At 38.5% G+C, this 22,169-nt stretch overlaps 1 protein-coding gene and 1 long non-coding RNA gene across 2 annotated transcripts; both read left to right on the top strand.

The window, feature by feature from the left end:
- The first annotated feature begins 192 nt into the window (after window positions 1–192).
- Window positions 193–13,812, top strand: LOC116054354 (exportin-5). Its single transcript, XM_031305879.1, has 33 exons — window positions 193–422; window positions 818–939; window positions 1,018–1,090; window positions 1,215–1,352; window positions 1,700–1,882; window positions 2,063–2,089; window positions 2,245–2,430; window positions 2,844–2,920; window positions 3,011–3,055; window positions 3,182–3,272; window positions 3,423–3,506; window positions 3,678–3,803; window positions 3,884–3,974; window positions 4,073–4,201; window positions 4,524–4,639; window positions 4,757–4,912; window positions 5,293–5,334; window positions 5,427–5,516; window positions 5,670–5,869; window positions 5,966–6,068; window positions 7,371–7,552; window positions 7,856–7,956; window positions 8,053–8,149; window positions 8,251–8,387; window positions 8,531–8,628; window positions 8,712–8,758; window positions 9,481–9,587; window positions 10,678–10,737; window positions 10,949–11,043; window positions 11,133–11,240; window positions 11,585–11,722; window positions 12,262–12,426; window positions 12,690–13,812. Exons 1-33 carry the CDS (start codon window positions 321–323, stop codon window positions 12,837–12,839), a joined length of 3,666 nt encoding a protein of 1,221 aa, XP_031161739.1. The 5' UTR covers window positions 193–320; the 3' UTR covers window positions 12,840–13,812.
- Window positions 13,813–18,876: 5,064 nt separating this feature from the next.
- On the top strand, window positions 18,877–21,369 carry LOC116054361. Its single transcript, XR_004106048.2, has 2 exons — window positions 18,877–19,185; window positions 20,918–21,369. It is a non-coding gene; the product is annotated as an uncharacterized LOC116054361 (long non-coding RNA).
- The last annotated feature ends 800 nt before the right edge of the window (window positions 21,370–22,169 follow it).

Genomic DNA, 22,169 nt, shown 5'->3' on the forward strand with positions numbered 1-22,169 from the left:
TATAATATATTGACTAATTTGTTGTGATCATTAATTTCATGTCTTATGAAATAAGACGAATTCTTGGGGCTGTCAGGCATGTCTTTTATTTTGAATTCAGGAGTGATTTCTCTTTCAGTACAGAGACGATCTTTAAAGGAAATTGGCGCTTCTACTACAACTCCCAGAATTCCCATTCAACGGCGAGCCAAAGGTTCAAACGCACACGTTGTGAACGTTGGTACCTCCCTGAGGCAGAGGTTACGCAGCTCGTGCAGGTGTTTTGCATAAGGGAGCTCCTCGCTTTCCCCTTAACAGTGTGCCAGACGCTACCTGAAGTCATGGCTGACCAGGTGGCCGCCATGTGTGATCAGCTTATTAAAGCTGTAAATGTGATGATGGATCCAGAAACAGACCAAATTTACCGACTGGAGGCCCTAAAGGTAGCATCGTTATGGGTTGCTAGCTAGCTGCTAGCTAGCTGAGCTTGTGAAATATTGTTGCTGTTGTCAAAGTTTTTTTTTTAGGATTAGTGGTAACAGCATTGCTCATGCAGTTTGTTTCCTGCTAACGTTTTTTAACGTTAGCTAAATTTGCAATGTTGACGGTCAGATGCTTTGCGAGCTAGCCGGTAACGTTAACAGTTAACACGTTATGCCATGATTATCACCTCACCGCTCCATCCACTGTTTATTCAGTATATTTATTATAATTTTGCTAAGGCAGCTGTTGCTGTACGTTAGCCTCTTAACACTGACAAATTACATGTATAACTGTTACGACAAGATTAAGTTAAGTTCGGTGTCTGTAATATAACACGCTTCATTTTTCACTACAGTTTTGCGAAGAGTTTAAAGAGACGAGCACCTTCTGTGTCCCATGTGGCTTACAATTGGCCGACAAAGCCCAGACAGCTGTAGTGAGACACTTTGGTTTGCAAATTCTGGAGCACGTAATCAAGTGAGTTTGAAATTAAGTATAACAAATAATTACATGAGAAAAGCTTCACATTTAAAAGGAAACTTATTTTTCTAATAGGTTTCGATGGAACAACATGCAACAACAAGAGAAAGTTCAGTTGAAGGAGTGTGCCATGCAGCTGTTATCAACTGTAAGTATGATAGTAATAGGCTGTTGGCAACATAACCATCTGTCTTGGGATTCAAATTGAACTTAAATTCTGTCTCTTAACTCTGTCACAGTAGTAGACACTTACCTGTTTTGGGTCTTATCAGGGTACTCATACTATCCTGGAGGAGGAGAGCCACATCAAAGATGCCCTGTCAAGAATCACTGTGGAAATGATAAAGAGAGAATGGCCTCAACATTGGCCAGATATGCTGAAAGAGATGGAGGCTCTCACCAGCCATGGGGTGAGTAACTTATGTAATGCAGGAAACCGTATGTCCTTGCATATCAATAGTTTCCTTTGCCAGCTTGCATGACATTTGAATACAATTATGTAGTAACTTACATGCAAATAAGTACTAGTCAAGGATAAGGCTAGTCATGGTCATATTAATGTGTCATCATCATGCCATCTTTGCCACTGGGAGATAACGTCATTTTTCAGTAACTATGAACCTAAACAACCTCTTTTCCACTTGATTATTTTATCTGTATTCTTGGCCAAAAGATGCAGCCCTTTGATCCTGTTGACTTTTTAGTCACCACCAAGTAAATAAAGTAAAAACTAAAATTCACTTGTGTCTTTTCATAGGAGGCACAGACGGAGCTGGTAATGTTGATCCTGTTGAGGCTGGCAGAGGATGTGATCACCTTCCAGACGCTGCCCACCCAGCGACGCAGAGACATCCAGCAGACACTCACCCAAAACATGGAAAACATCTTCAGCTTCATGATCGCCATTCTGCATGTTAATGTCGAGGACTATCGTAAACTGGTCAGTGGGGTCTTAACTTTTATATTTTAGAAATAAGTAGCATTAGGATTAATTTCTCTGTATTATCATGGTTCTTATCTATTGATACATTGTTGTTTATGTTGCTAAAAGTAAACATTAAACATTAAACAGTAAAGTGACTATAATATTTGTCTGATTTGTGTTTTTCTTTTATTCCAGAAAGGGTCACCTGGACATGAACTGCAGGTGAGAAAGCAGCACTGCTTCTCTGCTCTAAAATAAACCTCTTATGAACTTGATTAGTTTCGTTAGTTTTTCGTTAGTTTTGTTTCAGTTTCTGTGTCACACTCTTCCCTTTACCCTCACGTTCCCCTTTTCATGCTTTCTTTTTCCATGCACAGGCCAGAGCTCACTGTCGAGTTGCTGTGGCTACACTGAACACACTTGCAGGCTACATAGACTGGGTGTCTCTGGTGCACATTACCTGTGGAAACTGTCATCTACTGGAGATGTTGTGTTTGCTGCTGAGTGAACCGGAGCTGCAGCTGGAGGCAGCAGAGTGTCTGCTCATCGCTATCAGCCGGAAGGTGAGTCGCAGGGAAAACACCGTGTTGAAAGGCCATGGTTAAGCCATAATGCTAGCTGTAAAGAGATTAGTCTTTCAGTCCATAGTTTTGTCTCTGTGTGTGATGGTTACTACTAATATCTTTTTAAAAAAGGATCTTGGGATTTGTTGGGACAGTTGGACCATGGGTTATGGAAAGAAGTGGTGCAGATTCAGAGCAATAGCACTGCCGTGTGGCTATTTATAATACACTTATTTTGGCCCATATTTTCTGAACTGAGAGTCTTTTTGTCACAGAACTCCTTGACAATCACACCAGATTTTAAGATATGCCTTATCCTTATTATAGAACCGTAGTCCTGATACTGTATGCCTAGAAAGTTTACATTAAATAAACAAAAGCCATGTGTAATCCATTGTGTCATTCTGTTGTAGGGCAAGCTGGAGGATAGGAAGCCATTCATGCTGCTGTTCGATGATGTGGCCATCCATTACATCCTTTCTGCAGCCCAGTGAGTACAACTGCTTCTCTCCATCATCTCTGTTTACAGACTTCAACCTTCCATTGTCACTGTTGTTGAATGGTTTGTGTCTGGTTGCAGGTCAGCCGATGGACTTGCAATATGTAAGAAATCCTCTGACTCACAGTAAGTAATGTGACACATCTGCCTACTGTAGAGCGCAGATGTAAAACAGTTATTAAAAACATGTATAAGTAAGTTTATTCAGTACAACTGGCTGTAACTTGTAGTCCTGTGTATAAACGCTTTTAGAGCAGTGGAGGTGGTGGAGCGGCGTTACATCTTCCTGAAGAGGCTGTGTCAGGTCCTGTGTGCTCTGGGAGGCCAGCTCTGCTCGTTAGTGGTGAGTTTGCCTTAATTTGGCCACACATTAATTCCCGGGTTCACATGGTCTTTTATCTTGGCATGGTTCATGCACACATCTTATGTAAGATCACAAAAGCATGTTTTAGCAGTTTAGACTTTTTGTTTAAATATAATCTACTCTCCACAGGGTTCAGATGTAGAGGTCGAGGTACCTGCAAATCTCAGCAAGTACATGGAAGCCTTTTTAGCCTTCACTACACATTCCAGTCAGGTGAGATAACAATACTGTTTTGGTGGACTTTACTTAAAACTTTCAACTCTAAATTCTTTGTTAAAGACTGCATTTGAATGAGTAGAATATGAATCATTCAGCTGTGTTTGATCTTTCTTGTGATTTTTTTTTTTTTTTTTTTTTTTTTTTTTTTCCCTTCTTTTTCTGCAGTTTTTAAAGTCATCCACTCTGGCTACTTGGGGAGCTTTGTTCAGACATGAGACTCTGTCAAAGGACGTGGTTGTTGTGGATAAGGCCATCAAATACCTCAGAGCGTGTATGACCAATCTAGTCAAGGTGAGACACTGATGTCAGTGCTACCTTTCCTAGGGTACATGGAAGCCAAACTGGTGTAAAAGTTTTGTCTTTCTCTCCAGACTGGATTTCCATCTAGAGCTGATAACCCAAGTTGCGAGTACTCGCGTGTGGACTTTGACAGCGACGAGGACTTCAATTCTTTCTTTCATTGTAAGTATTAAGGATTCAGCTTTACTTCACTTAAGATTGGTTGGTACTCTTTCTTTCATCCCTTGATGCTTTTTACAGTGTATGTTCATGCTCAACAGCTTTCCGAGCACAGCAGGGAGAGGTGGTGAGGATTGCATGTCGCATTGTCCCTCTGGAGGCTTTCCAGATAGCAGCAGAATGGTTACAGTATCAGATCGCCTGCCCTATTGATACCGGGGCTACCACATGTAAGTGTTGGTCCTAATTCTTGACACATGTTGGGGAGGATTGTTGTTGTGGTGGGTTTGGTTAATTTAACATGTAAAATATGCAGCATTATGGAACTAAATCTGGGCTTAGAAAGATTGGTTAGATGTATTACAGCAATCCCCACTGCCCAATCAGGTACAGTGGACTCATTTTGAATGGGACGTAGGAATGTCTATGCATGAGCAAAATATGTTTTTGAACTTATCTGACCATTCAATTGAATGCGACAAAAACTCCAAAGTTTAATTTGCATGTTGATGGCGATGAACCTGATGAACTTGTCTCTCTGCATCTCACTAGCTAAGACTGCTGAGGGCCTGTGCTCCCTCCTGTCTCCATCAGTGGTCCAGTGGGATGCAATGACCGTCTTCATGGAATGTATGGTCGCACAGATCTTCAAAAATCTAGAGGAGGAGGTAGCAGGAATAATTTCAAGTAACCAGAACAAAATTGTTTCCAAGAAATAAAGTTGATTATAATGATGTGAAGGTTTGCCCCCCCCCCCCCCCCTCCTTCTGCCTCCTACTGTGTAGAAGTTGCCCGTAGATCAGAGCATGGAGCTGCTGCAGGCTGTGCTGAACTACGACACCAATGACCCGCTCATCTTGTCCTGTGTGCTCACCAACGTCTCTGCCCTCTTCCCATTTGTCACACTAAGGCCACACTTCCTGCCACCGGTCCTCTATAAGGTCAGCGGAGTCTATTGTATATACAGTACCTACAGGCATATGGAAATGGATAATATAAATATTAGGTGGTTTTATGATGGTAATATGTGGTGATTTGGGTAGATACTTGTGGAAGACATTTGAGTTTGGTGTGCATAAAATCTCTCTTGGTTTTTATTTTTAGTGTGCCTGATTGTGGCAATGAAATTATGGTCAAATCATAAGTGAACTGTCTGGAATTAATTATTTTTGCAATTGCAGTTTGTCCGTTTTTGAAAATATCAGTTTTCCAAAAGTATCATGTTACTGGAAGACACACATTTTAAAATGCACATTGGCTCTGTTAATAACAAGTATTAATAACACTGACCTTATAGTATTTTTTTATTATGTCTCTACAGCTGTTTAAAGCCATCACATTTGAGGTTGGTCAGGAAAGTAAGGTGAGTTGTCTTCACACAACCAAATATTGTCACTTTTCCTTCATCCTTTACATCCAAGACCAAAAAATATGTTCTCCAACTAACATCTTCAGGCACCTCGAACCCGAGCTGTAAAGAATGTAAGGAGGCATGCCTGTTCTTCCATCATCAAAATATGCCGGGATTACCCACAGTTCATCTTGGTAAATATATCCATGTATACCAGTTAAAGTAAAATGGAATGACATAGATTAAACTTGCTTTCAGTGGATAATATTTGTGCACAAAATGTGTACCTGAAGTGCACAAGCATGAGTAAAGTTTGATTTTGAAATAATTCATTTCTTTCTCTGCAGCCTTGTTTCGACATGTTTTACAATCACGTAAAGAAGATGTTCTCAGGGGACGCCATGCTTACTAACATGGAGAAATGTTCACTGATGGAAGCTCTGGTGCTCATCAGTAACCAGTTCAAAGACTTTGCAAAGCAGAAGGCTTTTCTAGATGAACTGATGGCTTTAGTGGTTGCAGAATGGACCTCGGATGAGATGAGGCAGTGCGTTTTGATTTCTCTCTATTTCCCTCAAATTGTTTACGACGTGTTTAAATGTCATAACTGATAATTGACTGTTTTGTCTTCTCTGTGTTTCAGTGTGCTGTGGGACCCTGCTATGTTCCTGTCCTTTGTTGGAGCTGATCAGGTTGTCACTGAGCAAAGTAAAGATACAGACACAGCGGCCCTTAATAGGGGGCGGGTAAGTGTGTAGGTGTGGATGGAGTTATTATGTGATCTCTAAGCACTGTAGTATTTCTGTCACTGGGCTTTTAGAGAGGATCTAGACAGTTGAAATCAATGCAGACTTGCCTCCTTCACACTAATGTAGAAGACACGGCAGTTGGAAAAATTTTAGTCTATATCCACGACCTTCCACTTCCGGGATTGCCCCGTTGCCACCGGAAATTCCACCGTATGTCCTTTTTTTCGACCAGATTTCCATTACCTAACACTTCCTTTGTGTTGGAATTCTAAACTCCGGTGGATTTATGAGGATTATGGTTAACTGCTCCTCAGATCTCTGCAGGGTAAATCCAGACAGCTAGCTAGACTATCTGTCCAGTCTGAGTTTTCTGTTGCCTGACTAAAACAACTTTTGAACGTACACACGTTCCACAAGTTCCTTCCCGAGGCTATTTTCCAGCGGCACCGGGGCTCTGGCGCCCATGATGATTTTAATTGATTTAAAGAAATGCCCATAAACCAGAGCACGTTTTTCTCCCATCCCGGAATGCTGTGTGGACTAGCCAGACCCTCCTCCGCAACGTTGTGGAGGAAGGTCTGGCAAAGCGAGACTAGAAAAAATTAAACACAAGTTAGCCATTGAGTGCTCCATACTTGACATGTTTTAACACTGCAGGATACAGAATGATTAATAATTACTCAACTTAAAATACGGCAGAGATATTTAAAGTTTTCAAAGCATTAGGTGAACACAAGTCCGGAGTCACTTATGGAGCTTACTTCTTTTTGTCAACTGTTAGGTCAGTGTTACCAATCCTATCCAATAACGACAATCCTGTAAAGTCTTATGGTAAAGTTGTAAACAAGACTAGGACTCTACAGCCATGCTAGGAGCTCAGTAGACTGTATTGCCACCAGCATGCTAATATGCTCACAATGAAAACGTTTGCCATGTTCACCATATAAATTTTGTGTGGTACATGCAACATTGCTTATTACCACTAAACAGGAAGTACAGCTGTGGCTGATGTGAATGTCAGTTTTGCATGTATTTGGTCATTAATAAAATTATTGGACAAATAAGATTTAAACCTGATGATGACGAGAGGGGACATGAACGAACGCACAAAATGTCATGGCAATCCGTCGAATAGTTGTTGAGATATTTCAGTCTGGTCCAAAGTGGTGGACTGATCAACAAAGCGCCTTGTCATCCTTCGAGCCATGTCGCTATCATGGCTACAATTTGAGTGCAGTCAGCTATAATGTTGTTAGAATTATTTAACTGTTTATCTCTGCTTCTCTGACTTTCCTCTAGTTGAGCTTCTGCTTGTATGCCATGTTGGGGGTGGTGAAGCGGGCACGCTGGCCTGTAGACCTGGAGGAAGCCAAGGCTGGTGGCTTCGTGATGGGCTACACTCCTGCAGGAGCTCCCATCTACAGAAACCCCTGCACTGCCCAGTTTCTGGTCTTGCTGCCCAACCTGCTGGCTCTGATCAGGTACGCCTGTTGGTTGACACTGTACCTTTGCATTACTCCTTTTTATACCAACAACTTGTGTTCAGCCATATCAGGCCATTAACACATGATATCGTTATGGCATGGTGTAATGTGTGAACAACCACGTTTTCTTTTTTTGCCCATTACACATGTTATAGAAATGGGTCTGACTTATGTGGGACATGTATGAGGGTCATTGGTGTAAAAGGGTTATCAGTACTGTATGTCTAATAGTGTCTCAATAATACCTTCTGGTATTATACTGATCTGTGACCAGTCTCCTTTCTTTACTCCTCACTGCAGGACTCACAACAGTCTGTACATGCCAGAGAACATGGCTCGTCTGAGTGTGACTTTCTCCAGGGCCCATGAAGTGATGGATGCAGAGAAAAATGTGGTTCTTGGTAAGAGGAGCTCTCTGCACACATGCTTTGTGCCCATTAGTGAGCCGCCATCAGATAAGGTTGTGGTTAAACCTTCTCAATATGTGCTTTCTCCAGGTCTCTCTCAGCATCTTCTAGATATTTATGACTCTCCTGTGTATAGAACCAACCTGGAGCGAATGCAGGGATTTTTCACCACATTGTATGACAACTGGTGAGAATTTTCCCCAAACTTTTCCTTTTTGTATTTTATATACCTCACATCCTGTTGCGGTCTAAATATTACCTCTTCTTCTGCTCTCTTTACCTCTGTAGCTTCCATGTGCTGGGGAACGCGGGTCTGTCTCTGCAGCAGGAATTCTACACCATTGAGAGATTGGCAGAAGAAATATCTGGCTCTGCTTTTGTCTCCCTCGACCATGTGCCTGACCACAGACTTCGCCCTATGATTCATATCCTTATTTGCTTTAGTCAGTGGTTTGAAATACATGGAAACATTCTTTTCACTACACCCCATTTTAGATGGATAATACTCGACATGACCAAAGCTGAGCTATTGCTTTATGTTAACATGGAATTTCCTTAACAAGTGTACGGGTTTTTCTGAGGCAGTTGGTGGTGTCATGTCCTCAGGAGTACTACAACAGTCTACTCTGCCCCCTGCTGGGACCTTTGTTCGCCTACATGCTGCAGGTCAGATCTCCGCACTTCCCATTCTGTAACAGTTATCATTAATCTCATCATTCTCATGGTCTTGCTTCTGTTTCATACTACAGAGACTCAACGCCAAGTGGCAGGTCATCAACCAGAGGACTTCTGTCAAGTAAGTTGTTGCATAATGTTTTTGTGTATTTATCAGGAAGCTGGAAATGATGTACTTTTTAAAATAACAATTCCCTTACTGTAGGTCCTCAGTTGGGATGGCTATGTTTAAGTCACAATGGAGGCTTAATTGAACATATTAATTGAATACTAAAGTTAAACATGAAGGTATCTCAAATACAAATCACATTTCACACTATAATAGGGCTGCAATTTACAGATTCTTTTCTATTATTTTCTCAATCAATCATTAAGTTGTCTGGTCAATAAAATGGTGGAAAATGTTGTTTCCCAAAGCCCAAGATGACGTCGCCAAATGTCTTGTTTAGTCCACAACTCCGAGCTATTCAGTTTACTATCCTAGAGGAATGAAGAAGGGAAGGAGAATTTTTTTGTTTTCATAAAAAATGACTCAAACCAATTAATTGGTCATCAAAATAGGTGGCGATTAATTTAATAGTTGACAACTCATCGATTAATCTTTGCAGCTTTACACTCTAACTCCAGTATTTTTGTTTAACCGTAGAACAACAAAACATTTGAATGTTAAAGAAAAGGTCTATGAAACACTGTTTCTTGGAATCTTTATGCATTTCAAAACAAGCATAGCTAAGAGCTTTTCTCAAATCACGCTGAAGTCTATTGAATATACGATATATTTAATTATTTGACTCTCAAGCTGGATATGTGGACTTACTGGTAACCTGTGTGTTGTGTTTTTAGTGGGGAGGACGAGGAGGAGGCGGTGTGTCAGGAGAGCCAGGTGACGCAGGAGATGTTTGAGGAGCAGCTGGTACGCCTGCTCACCAGGGAGGTGCTGGATCTTCTCGGTAAGTTTCAGAATCTCTAGTAACTTTTTCCATTTCCATAAAAGTATAGCAAACAATGGTTGTGTTACAAAGAAACTAAAGGAAATTGTAACCTGACAATGTATAAAGGCGTGGTAAAACGTCAGACAAATGCACACTTCATTTAATGCTAATGCATTACCTGAAAATGATTTGATGTTGCTATAAATGGATTATTTTGAAATAAACTGGAATTTGAGAGTGAAAGAAGTTTATTAACTTAGTGCTATGCGCCAGCCACTTTGCATTTTGTTGGCATAAGTATTGATGAAATATAAAAAATAAAATACTTATTGCAAAACAATGACAGTGATGGTTTAAGTGTGTTTGATTAGGACAATGCACATTAATCAACGTTTCTGTAAATGCGCCAGTGTTAGCCAGTCGGCTAATTTTCAACTGTAGTCCTAATTACCTAGCATGCATGTCTTTATGGTGGGAAGAAACCGGAGCACCCGGAGGAAACCCACGCAAACACGGGGAGAACATGCAAACTCCACACAGAAAGGCCCGGAACGACCTGGATTCAAACCCAGAACCTTCTTGCTGTGAGGCAGAAGTGCTAACCACTGAGCCACCGTGCTGCTGTTTATGACCGCAATATAATGACCCTGTCTAAACCTGCCTGAAGCCTGAAGTGAAGCTCAGGGCTTATTCCTTAACAATGTTAATGCACTTTAGTCATGTGGTAAGGTTGTTTGTGCCAGCTACACAAACTACAAACAGTTTCACAACGCATCAGGGAACTGCAAATATCAGCCATAGTTCCTGGATAAAGCTGAGACTCTACATATTGTGATAGATGAGACTGTGTTCCTTCCAATAGGATGTGTCTTGGGTGACTAACAACCTGCTGCCTGGGTTTAAAATCATTTACCTCCACTGCACTACCCAACAAAAATAGCCAAGACATTGATAGCTATGAGGGTGATTTTTGATGTTGTGTATTGAGAAGGTACTAAAAAAAATATAGGCGTGGGAGTTTCAGGATATTGCACACAACTGCCTGATCGGCTTTTACTCTTCAGGCTGTCGCTTTGTGGGGCCATAATACTTCTTTCCTTTCTTCTAGCTGTGAGCTGTATTTCCAAAAAAGGGCCTGAACCAGCAGCAAATAAGGAGGAAGTAGATGGTAAGTCAAATTTTAAAAAAATTTAAATAAATAGATTTTCTTTTTTTTGTATAAGATTTTATTTAGATTTTTTAATATATACAATACACACTTAGAACATCAACAAAACAAAGGCCCACCATCTTAATGACCAAGCAAAACAAGACAGGAAGACTGTTGTTTTTTTATTCTGACAAGTGTCTCATCACTTTGCTGAAATGTGCTCTTGTAGAGGAAGACATGATGATGGATTTAGTGCAGACGGCGTCTCCTGCCCAGCCCACAGAGGAGCTGACTGAGCTGGGAAAATGCCTGATGAAACACGAGGTCCGCCTAAGACTCATAACATTCAGAGGACGGCATGGTCACTCCTAAAATGCTGTATATGAACTCGTTGTCTCTTGTTCTTTGTCCAGAACATCTACATGACCCTGTTGACCCTCTCTTTCACCTCTCTGTCGTGGAAGGACACCACTAACTGTCACCGCACTGCCTCCATGGTCTGCTGGACACTTTTGCGGCAGGTAGCACATTCAATGCAACAAACATTTAATAGAAGCCTGGCTCTTTTTTTATCCTAGTCACACTTTTCTTTTAAAGGATAAGGATGTCTACAGCAGGATAAGTCTACAGCACTAAGCTACTTCAGGCGTTGGATACACAAGAAAATACTTGTCATGGATTTTTATTCAAACCTTTGCCACCTTTCTGACCATTAATTTATGTGTATCCCTCTTAAATGTACTATTTTTGCCTTTGCCTTTTTTAATTAATTGAATATATCAATTCACACATCGACTGGCTGTAAAAAGTATCTTACTACATATTCCTAAAGATTTCCTCCCACATTCACTCTGCCTCTCTTCAGGTCGTAGGGGGTAATCTTCTTCCTGAGGCGGTGACATGGTTCTATACCAGTGTTCTTCGGGGCCTTCAGGTTCATGGGCAGCATGAGGTCTGCAACTCTGCCCTCTCTCAGCTGGCCATGCTCATCTATGAAAACCTGGTGAGGCTAAAGGCAACCATCTCGACCATAGCTCCTCTTTATTTCTGCCTTTGTTGGGTCATTTTTTCCTCTAAGAGTTAAAGAAGACACCTAGGACTGCAACTTACCATTATTTTCATTATCAATTAACCTGCCTGTTATTTGTTGTTTTGATTGTTTCGTCTAAAAGATGTCAGGAATAGCAAAAAATGACTTTTAAAGAATTGACGTCTTTAAATTGTTTTATCTAACTTACAGTCCAAAACCCAAATATGTTCAGTTTGCTATCATAAATGACAAAGAAAAGCAGAAAATCCTCATATTTGGGAAGCTTGAATCTGTGAATAGTTGAGATTTTTGCATGAAAAATAACTCCAAATGATTGTTATCAAAGTAGTTTCTGTTTCATTTGCTTTCAGTCGACTAAATGTTTCAGCTCTAAAGTCATATAGTACAGTGGTTTTTTCAGAGGTATGATATAGAAGTTTCCTCTGTTAAGTTAATTACAGAGAATGCCACTCTTTTAAATTTCTGTTAATCTGTCTGTCTATCTGTTTTAGCGTCCTCGCTACGTTGAGCTGAAAGCAGTGATGACCCAGATCCCAAACATCAGTGTGGAGGCTCTGGACCAGTATGATCACAGGCTCATGGACCCCAATGCCCCGAAGGTTGGAGACAAGAAGAGGAAAGACCAGTTCAAGAAGCTCATCGCAGGAACTGTTGGGGTAATGCCACATTTAGCCACTAGAGAGCAGTGCTTCTCTATTATATCCCACTGTAGGCCGCTCATTAGAAGGGACCAGAAACATTGGCCAAACAGTGCAAGTCATTACTCCGCAGTGTGATTCTGGCTGTGCTGTAAATCTCCCATGCTCTGCAGCAAAAACTGTGCAGCAGCTCAGCAGTGCTGGACAATCTAATGAAATTATTTCTGGTAGATCTCGAATAGCTCTGTTTAACCTCTCCTCTCTCTGTTCTCTGCCAACAGAAAGCTCTGTGCCAGCAGTTCAGGAAGGAGGTTCATATCCGGAATCTTCCATCGCTCTTTAAAAAGCCGAAGCCAGACAAGGATCTGCTACCGAACAGTGAAGCATTGGGCCTGGCAGCTCTCTTCTCCCCGGAGGATAATACCCTGTAGGAACACATAGTGGTTCTAATGGACTTCTGACTGAAGACGGAGTTGTGTACAAACCAGGGTTTCCCCTCACCGTCCTCCAGCTGGGGCAGTGTGGCTTTACCTAACATAACTGCTAACAATCCTGTTTTCCAATAGGTAATCTTTTTTTGTCACTCCTCGTTGTGCCACAGCACCACTCACACTCCTAAGTAATATCTTTCCACTAGTCATTTGTGCAAGCAAGTATCACACATTAGATCCCTTTTTTAAATCCTATTGCACACTTCTTCTCCATTCCCTTGCTCATACCAATAAAGTAGGAGCTACGGAAATGTGTAGTAAATATAATGGTCTGTTTCTGTGTTAGATTGTGTTAAGAGACCATCTTAAAATAACAGACTATTAATATTTGCTCTGCAGCAGAAGCTTTATTAAGCCACAAAACTATCTTGAAACAGGACGGTTTTGTATTCTGTCGTTTCACTTTAGACCGTTTTCATTTTAAAGGGCAATATTTGCCCAGTGCTCAGCATCATGCACACTAAGCATGTCAGGTATATGGGACAAGGGGAGCCCAGTTGTGGTTTGATAAACAGCATAGAAATTAGCATCTAATCATATCCAAACAAGAAAAGCCAATATAGCCAATAGCTGCAGGAGTAGCCTATTAGGAGTGTGTGTGGTTTGTGGAGAGGGTTTTTTACTTAAGTGCTTTTGTACTTTTTCTTTTTTAATTTTAATATACATTTTAGCGGTTGATGTTGGCAGATATGTTGTGTGAGCACACTGCTGCTGTCGAGGCTATTATATTCTGGGTCAAGAAGAAGAGAAATCTTGGACATATCCATGTACACATTTCCGTATTTGCCGTAATTTCCTTTGACTGGACAAGCTTGAATGCAGTCTCTGATTCTGAAGGATGTGCTTAAGGTGACTCAGGTGTGACGTTCCCTGAGACGGGGTGAAGATGCTTTATGGAAACATACCCTAAGAGGAAAAAAAGCAGCTGGTTTGTGTTTTCATGGATGGTTATTGTAGTTAATAGTTAATATGTGTAACAGTTTTCTAGTTTGCAGATAATACACAGTAGTTGGTTTAGGCAATGATGGTTTGCATTTTGCCAGTTCCTTATCAGTACAAACAGCCCAAGTAATATCTTTTGTTTTGTTTTTGTTTTTTAATTTTTGGGCATTGCTGCCTTTATTGGATAGGAAAGCTGAGATATGAAAGGGGAGAGAGAGGGGGGGGAGACATGCAGGAAAACCGTCACAGGTTGGATTTGAACCCTGGACCTTCTGCGTCAAAGAATAAACCTCTGCATATGTGCGCCCACTCTACCAACTGAGCTAACTGGCCACAAAGTACTATTTCTTTTTCTTTTTTTTTTTTTTTTTTTTTTTTTTTAATGCAGTGCGCATATGCTATAAATAATACAGCCACATTTTGTGCCAAAACACTCATGGTAGACATGTTTGACAAATGTGACCAGACAATTATGTCTGAGAAGCAAAACCTAATAAGATGTACCTTTCATAACGATTATTTAATGGTGGACTCAACAACTAATGTGTAGCTTAATCCAAGTCTTTCTGTTGTTTTTAGCTGTTCATTTGGTGATGTATTCTGTTTTTCACGTTTTTTGTGTTTGTACTGGTTTTGCCAGCCATAGGAAAAAGATGAACCAGCACTACATTCCTTCATTGTCCAAGAGATTGTTTCTAAGCATAATTCGATGGATGCATTTTGCTCTTATGGAGCTGTCGTAGTAGAGAGTGATTTGTTTTGTGTTGTGTAGATTATACCAATACATAGAGATATAGACCAAAAATAAATGGGAGTTATTTTGGCATGGAGTGAGCCCCCTTTAAATGTATAAAGACTGGTCTGATTCAGATAACATTTTTACTAAAAACACATGATACTTGACCAGGAGTAGCTTGACTTTCCAATGATTTCCCTGTCTTTGTGATGATTTTATGTTAAAGTGGCCATTTTTTAAAATGCTTGTTCAACACTAAACTGTTCTGTACAAAAGAAAAAATAGGCTTTTTAAAAGTGCAGTGTGGTTTATATTTTGTCGTTTTTATGCCTCTGCCAGCGATAGCCGTGGTTGGAGGAATTATGTTTTTGGGTTGTCCGTTTTCTGTCCGCCCATCCCATTCTCATGGGAGTGATGTCTCAGGAACTCCTTTTAGGGATTTTTTTTCAAATTTGGCACACATGTCAACTTGGACTTGAGGATGAACTGATTAGAATTTGGTGGTGAAAGGTCAAGCTCACTGTGACTTCACAAAACACGTTTTTGGCCGTAACTCAAGAATGAATACGGTAATTGTGACAATTTCACACAAATGTCTTAATAGGATGAAGTGATGAATGAAATTATTTTGTATCCAAAAGGCAACTTCACTGTGAAATCGTAATGTTCTGCAAAAACCCTTATTCAACGCCATGACTCAGGAACAGAAGGGGAGGTTGTGACTATTTGGTCAGATACTGAATTGGGTTATACAAGATTGCTTTGATTTCATCCCTCGTCTTCCTCGCTGCCACTGCCTCCTCAATGTCCAGTTCCAACCTGATCACCTAGCTGGCCTTCCTTAACAGCTTGTTGAGACTGCTGACCTCCAAGCCTTAATGCCACCACGGCGAAGCACTGCTACAGACTGATAGAAGATCTGCAGAAGCCTGTTGCACAAACTGAAGGATCTGAGTCTCCTTAGGAAGAACAGTCTCCTCTGTCCCTTCCTGAAGAGGGCTTTCGTGTTGGGAGTCCAGTCCCGTTTTTTTTTTTTTTTTTTAAATTGGACCCCATGTACTTTTATTTTCTTCTCTTCCTCTCCCTGGATGACAACCACGACAGGGGTCTCCTGTTCCTACAGTAGTCCACCATCAGATCATTGGTTTTGCTGATATTGAGCTTCAGGTGATTGGTGTTGCAACATGTGACAAAGCTCTCTATCAGTCCTCTGTATAAAAAAAAAAAAAAACTTTGCCAAAACACTTCATACCTTTTATTACATTACTTCAAAATCTTCACTACATATGAGTCTGGATAGACATGGATGTAAACTGCAACTTCACTGCTAGGTGGAGGCATACAACCGTAAGGCAGTAATTCTAGTTAAATAAAAAAAAATAGAATAATTTCAATTTAAAACTTTTGTTATTTAGAAATAAGTGAAAAGTAATTAAAGTTTAAAAAATTTTTATTTCTTAATTTCTACAGATGGACATGTTTGGGTGTTATTATTTGATCTGTTTTTCTGGAGCGTTACAATATCTGAATAGAATTAATAAAAGGGGAGGGGGTGTGGCTCTATATGTGGATAGTGATCTGAAATGCAAACAAGTTGAACATGACAATGTAATTGATGCTTTAATGGAATGCATAACTGTGGAGATTGAAATGGAAAAACTGAAACATATTGTTGTAACCTGTGTGTATAAAACACCAGGAACAAATGTAGAAACTTTTAAAGACAGCATGAAAAACTTAATGAATGGGCTTAAAGAAAGTAGAACAGTTAATATTTGTGGAGATTTCAACATTGATTTGATTAATGTATCTAAACATAAAACATATTGTTTGGATTTATTTTATATTAGAGGAATGTACCCAAAATTACAAAACCTAGTAGAATAACCTCGAGTTGCGCAACATTAATTGATAATATATTTGTAAATATTATTGAATTATGTTAAAAGTGGGCTGATAATAATGACAAGTGATAATTTACCAGTTTTTCTAACTTATAACTGTCAAATAAAGAGTAAGAAGAAGGAAAAACAATATAAATATATATGAGTAAGAAGTGATGACGCAATAAACAACATTTTCAAAAAAAAGAGTGGAATGAAGTTTATGTACTGTAGAAGAGGTAAATGATGCTTATGAAGCGTTTTTAAAGAGCTATTTGGCACTATATGATTTATATTGTCCAATAATACCATGCAAACAAAACCTTAGCTACAATGAAAAGCCCTGGATAACAAAGGGCTTACAAAATCCTTGTAAAAATAAAAATAAACTTTACAGAGATTTTTTAAAATTTAAAACAAAAACAGCGGAGAAGCAATAGGTTTATTAAAATAAGTTAACATTGATAATGAGACAAGCCAAGAAATCATATAACAAATTGTTGAAAGAAAATCAAAATAACCAAAGGTATTTGGAAAATCTTGAACAGGGTAATAGGAAACAACACTGTGTCAAAAGATTTACCAAATCATTTTACCAATGACAATAAGGTTACAAAAACAGGAAAGAAGTGGCAAATTAATGTAACTCCTATTTTGTAAATGTTAGGGCTAATTTGGCAAACTATTAATAAAAGTAATGATGCACAACCTGAAGGTGGTTGGAGTGGGGACAGTAAAGTGGTGCAGTCCATGGTTTTAGGAGAAGTGAGTTAAAAGGAAATAAGATTAATTGTAGCAAAACTCAAGAACAAGACATTGATAGAGATAGGTTGGACATGATTGTAGTGAAAAAAACTGTTGACTGTATACTCAAAGCTCTTAGTTATATTTTCAATCTTTCCTTTGACCAGGTATAGTTCTTGATAAGATGAAAACAGCAAAGGTCATCCCACTTTTTAAAACGGGATAAACATAGCCTGACCATAGACCAGTGTCTCTGCTTTGACAATTTCAAAGGTGCTTGAAAAATTGTTTGTAAAAAATGATGCTTTTCTTGAAAAAAACCAAAACAAAACTAAATTGCTGAGCAAATCGATCTACAGCCTTAGCATTAATGAAAATAGTAGAAGAGATTACAATTGAATATAGTGTTTTAGTTAGATTTTTGGATGTGATAATGGATGAAAAAATTGATATGGAAATCCCATATAGCACATGTAAAAACAAAGGTGTCAAAGAATATGTCTGTTCTAAACAAAGCAAAGTATGTGTTAGATTATAAGGCAATGCTAATGCTGTACTGTTCACTTATTTTGCCTTACTTTAGTAACTGTGTGGAAGTGTGGGGGAACACATGCAACTAACATAGAGCCATTGTTCATTTTACAGAGCAGTACGAATTTTAAATAAAGTGGATTTTAGAGAACACACCAATGGACTGTTTATCAAATCAGGATTAATGAAACTTAAAGATATTGTTGAATTACAGACTTTGTTGGTGATGTTTAAGGCAAAAAGCAGAGTACCAGAAAACATACAAAAAATATAGATAATTGGATAATGATTTCAAAGTATATACCAATATCTTTCAGTTCAAGACAATGTATAGGACATAAAAAGTATACAATATGAAGTTGCCAGATACATGTATTTTCTTGAACTTCTTATTTTTATTATTATGATTTTTTTTTAATTTTCTTTTATTTTCTGTTTGCTCTCTCAATTTGTAAAATCAACTGTTAACTGACCGACAGTCTATCTATTATATTATAGAAAGGGGCTGGAAAAATGTTGACAAAAAGATTGACGAAAAGATTTTTTTTTCATCCAGTTCCTTTCCAATCATGGATAATGTTATTTGTGGTTCAATTATGACAATTGTCTGTGTCCATGAGCAGAATAAAAACATTGTGAAAGTGAAAGTGTTTTGTTTTGCATTTGCAACATTTTGCAAAATGACAAAAACAACATACATTTGGGTGAAATGAAATCCTAAAAGAAAAAACTACAACGTGGAAAGAATTTATATTAAATCAACTACGGTATACCTTTTAAAGAACCATAAGCTTATGTTTCATTTTCCTCTTGTGGACATTTAATTATGGTACTTGTTGTAAATTATGATATATTTCATTTCCCCGCTATGCTATACTGCCTCTAAAAACACATAATACATTTGGAAAGTTGGAGTTTTGTTGCTTGGATATTCTGTTATTTGATACATGCTATTGGTCATGAGAAAAGTATGATGTTATTAAACCTCCAAAATTTAATAATTACCAGTGTACCCTTTAGGGGTATATCGTGAAGGAATATTGAATTACTAAACGAGGGAGAGACCATAGACTGTTAATACTTACAGTCTATGGGAGAGACTTTGTAAGCATTTTCGTAGAAATAGTTCAGACTCCAAATCGTTAGGGGGCGGTAACGCGCCATTTGCTATTCGCCACCGTAATGAGCTTTAAAGACGCGCAATGAAGAAGAACAGTGTTGTTGACCATGGCTGTTACGTATATACTGTCTATGGTTTTATACTATAAGCATGGCTGTATTAACGTTAAACGTCGGTGTCATGTTATGGATTTTGGTATTATAACATATTGGGAATGAATGCGTATGTTTAATATTTATGGTCAACAAGCAGTCGTTTATACCTCGAAGTTTTAAACGTTCAACCAACCTCCTAAAAGCTTAACAGCCAGCGGTGAGCACAGACACAGAGGTAACGTTACATTTTGAATTTGTACAGTAAAGTAGGCCTACTGCAATTCCCTGTGCCTTTGTAACCTGTGCCTATGTAACCTGTGCCTTTGTAACCTGTGCCTATGTAACCTGTGCCTTTGTAACGTTACATACATTTGCACTAGTACTGTTGCTACCTCCATTTTTGAGGTACTATTAATAAGTATTTCCATGTTCTGTTACTTAATAATTCTACTCCACTAACGTTACATTTCAGAGACAAATATTGTAGTGTTACTTTTTACTCCACTACACATATTTAACAGCTATATTTACTAGTTAAGCTACTTCACAACTTAAGTATTCTGCATACAAAATCAAATCTGTTATACATTTGTAAAAGACGAGGCATTGTTACAGATGAAACTAACGTTACCCAAAAGTATATAAAGTGCTGCTCAAAAAGTTGCATCAATAATGGTCCAATAAAACACTGACAAGTGCTTGTACTTTTGATACCTTGAATACATTTTGTTGATGATACTTTTACTGAAGTGTGGAGTGTGATATTGTTATCTATGTAAATTATCTTATTTTTCCACCACTGCTCTTATGTAATGAACTGTCACTGCTGTTTACTCTTAACAATCCTGACATTCTCCTAAAATCTCAAAGTTATTTAAAAACAAAAAACACAAATATCACATAGCTGTTCAATGTTTTACATTTAATGAAGGAATTTAAGTATTTTTAAATGGCAGCACCTTTATGTCAAATGGAGATTGTTAACTTGGTATACAGTACTGTAATGTGTATCAATTTATGTTTGCCTGTGACTCAGTATGACATATTTGGTATCTCTGGAAACTACTTTCGACAGAATTTCCTAAGCTTTTAACAAAGCTCATAACGATCTGCATAACGTATTTGTAGTGATTGGTTCTGCAGTGTATAAGAGGTTTATTAAAAGATGAGACGTTATTTTTCTTTTTCCTTCCCCCCGATCTGGCGGCCACATTCTGCTTTATGATGAATCATGCACAAGTTAAAGGAGCTGGGATTACATTTTCACTGGAATTGGACCTTCTAAAATTTCATATGACAAATACAAATTGATTGATTGATTGATATTTCAAGTCTATCTTAATACAACATTTCGATTCCCAAATGTACATTGAAAGAATTGTGAGCTTCTGCAATTGAGAGCTGAAACAATTAAGCTATAGTACACTGACAGATTATTCTGCAACCATTTTATTAACCAATTAATCGTCATTTATCTAGCAAAAATGCCAACATTATCTGGTTTCAGCTTTTTAGATTTGAGGATTTGCAGTAAATTGAATATCTTTGTGATTTGGACTGTTAGTCAAACAAAAGAAAGAGATTGTAAGATGCTACGTTAGACTGCGGTATATAATGGGAATTCAATATTTGAACTATTAATCGATTAATTGAGAAAAGAATCGCTATATTAATCGATAATGAAAATAATCATTAGTTTTAGCCATACTGTAATAATTCCTCCTCTCCATACTGGCTGTGGAGAGATACAAAACAAAAAAACAAAACCCTGCACCCACATTCAGTATGCTGTCTCCCACCCACGCTACATAGTGTCTCAGGATTCTGGATAACCAATGCTTTCAAGTACAACAAAGGAATGTCTTCTGTTTTATGTCATTTTTTTTTTTACAAGAAAAAATATCCAAAGAACAAACTCTGTAATTGCTTAATTTTCAATAATCCCCATTTCCCCCCATGTCTTCTAGGGCCCATTGCCTTCTCTTGCTTTGCCCATCACTTCTGCCTGGATGCAAGATCCTCTCACCAGCGTGACTCTGCAAACTTGAGCACAAGACATTCCACGTCATTTGTCTGCAACAGTCCCTTTTTCTTGATGATACATACAATAATTTTGAATTCATAATCCAAATTACCCTGCATAAAGTTGCTAAACCTGCTATTACTCTCAATGTTTAATTCAGTGACTAGACAAGAAGTAAATCTTAGTTAATATTTTCTGATGCTTATCCTGAATGATAATAATTATTTGATTATGATATGATTTGTGTTACTGTGAGGTATAAAAATGGACTGCTCAGGAGGAAAAACAAGATTCTAAATTGCAAAAAAAGAAAAAAACACTGCCTATAAAATGTATTGACCATTCTTGGATTTTGGCATATTAGTTTTCAACATCATTAAATCAGTGGAGGCTTGATTGCATATGAGTGGATTAGTGGTTTCACCATGCATCTTTGCAAAACTGCTCAATCTATACAAATTTGCATTGGGGAGTTAAAAGCCATTTTCAAGTCCTGTCACAAATTTCAAACAGATTGCAGACTGGACTCTCATTTGGCTTTGTGTTTGGGGTAGTTGTCTTGTTAGAAAATAATTTTGGCTGTTTTACAGACTGAAGCAGTTCTTCCTCCAGGATCTTTCTGTATTTTGCTGCATTTATTTGACCCTCTACCTTCACAAGCCCTTAGGGCCTGCTGCAGAGAAGCATCCTCACAGCAGGGTGCTGCTACCATTAGGCCTACACTTACACTAAATATGGCATTTAGTATGATGAGCTTGTAGCCCCTTGCTCTAGTCAGATTTACAGCAGTGCTATTCGTTATTCCTATTTTAAGAGATATGCCCTGGGAATTTTGTCATTTCCCTGACTTTTCAGTCTTGTTATGTAATGGCTTAGAATGTTCCTTTGGTTTCATAATGTAGTTTTTGCCACGAAATGTGGTAACCAGCTGTTGGACCTTAAGTAAAATCCCTTTATTACACACAGGTGACCTCCATTCAGTTTAATTAAGTTACTTCTAAAACAATTGGCAGAGTGGACACCTGCGAATTTTCTTTGTATATATTTTATAGTTCTATTTTGATTTTAAAGTAGCCTATTTTTGTATTGATCAGTGTGGAATGTATACATAATACACCCGTGTCAGTGTTGTAAAACAATAAATTACAATGCTGTTGCAAATTTGGTATTTTCTTTGACTTTTAAATATTTTTATG

Source organism: Sander lucioperca, chromosome 15 (genome assembly GCF_008315115.2).
Source record: "Sander lucioperca isolate FBNREF2018 chromosome 15, SLUC_FBN_1.2, whole genome shotgun sequence".
Classification (NCBI taxonomy): Eukaryota; Metazoa; Chordata; class Actinopteri; order Perciformes; family Percidae; genus Sander; species Sander lucioperca.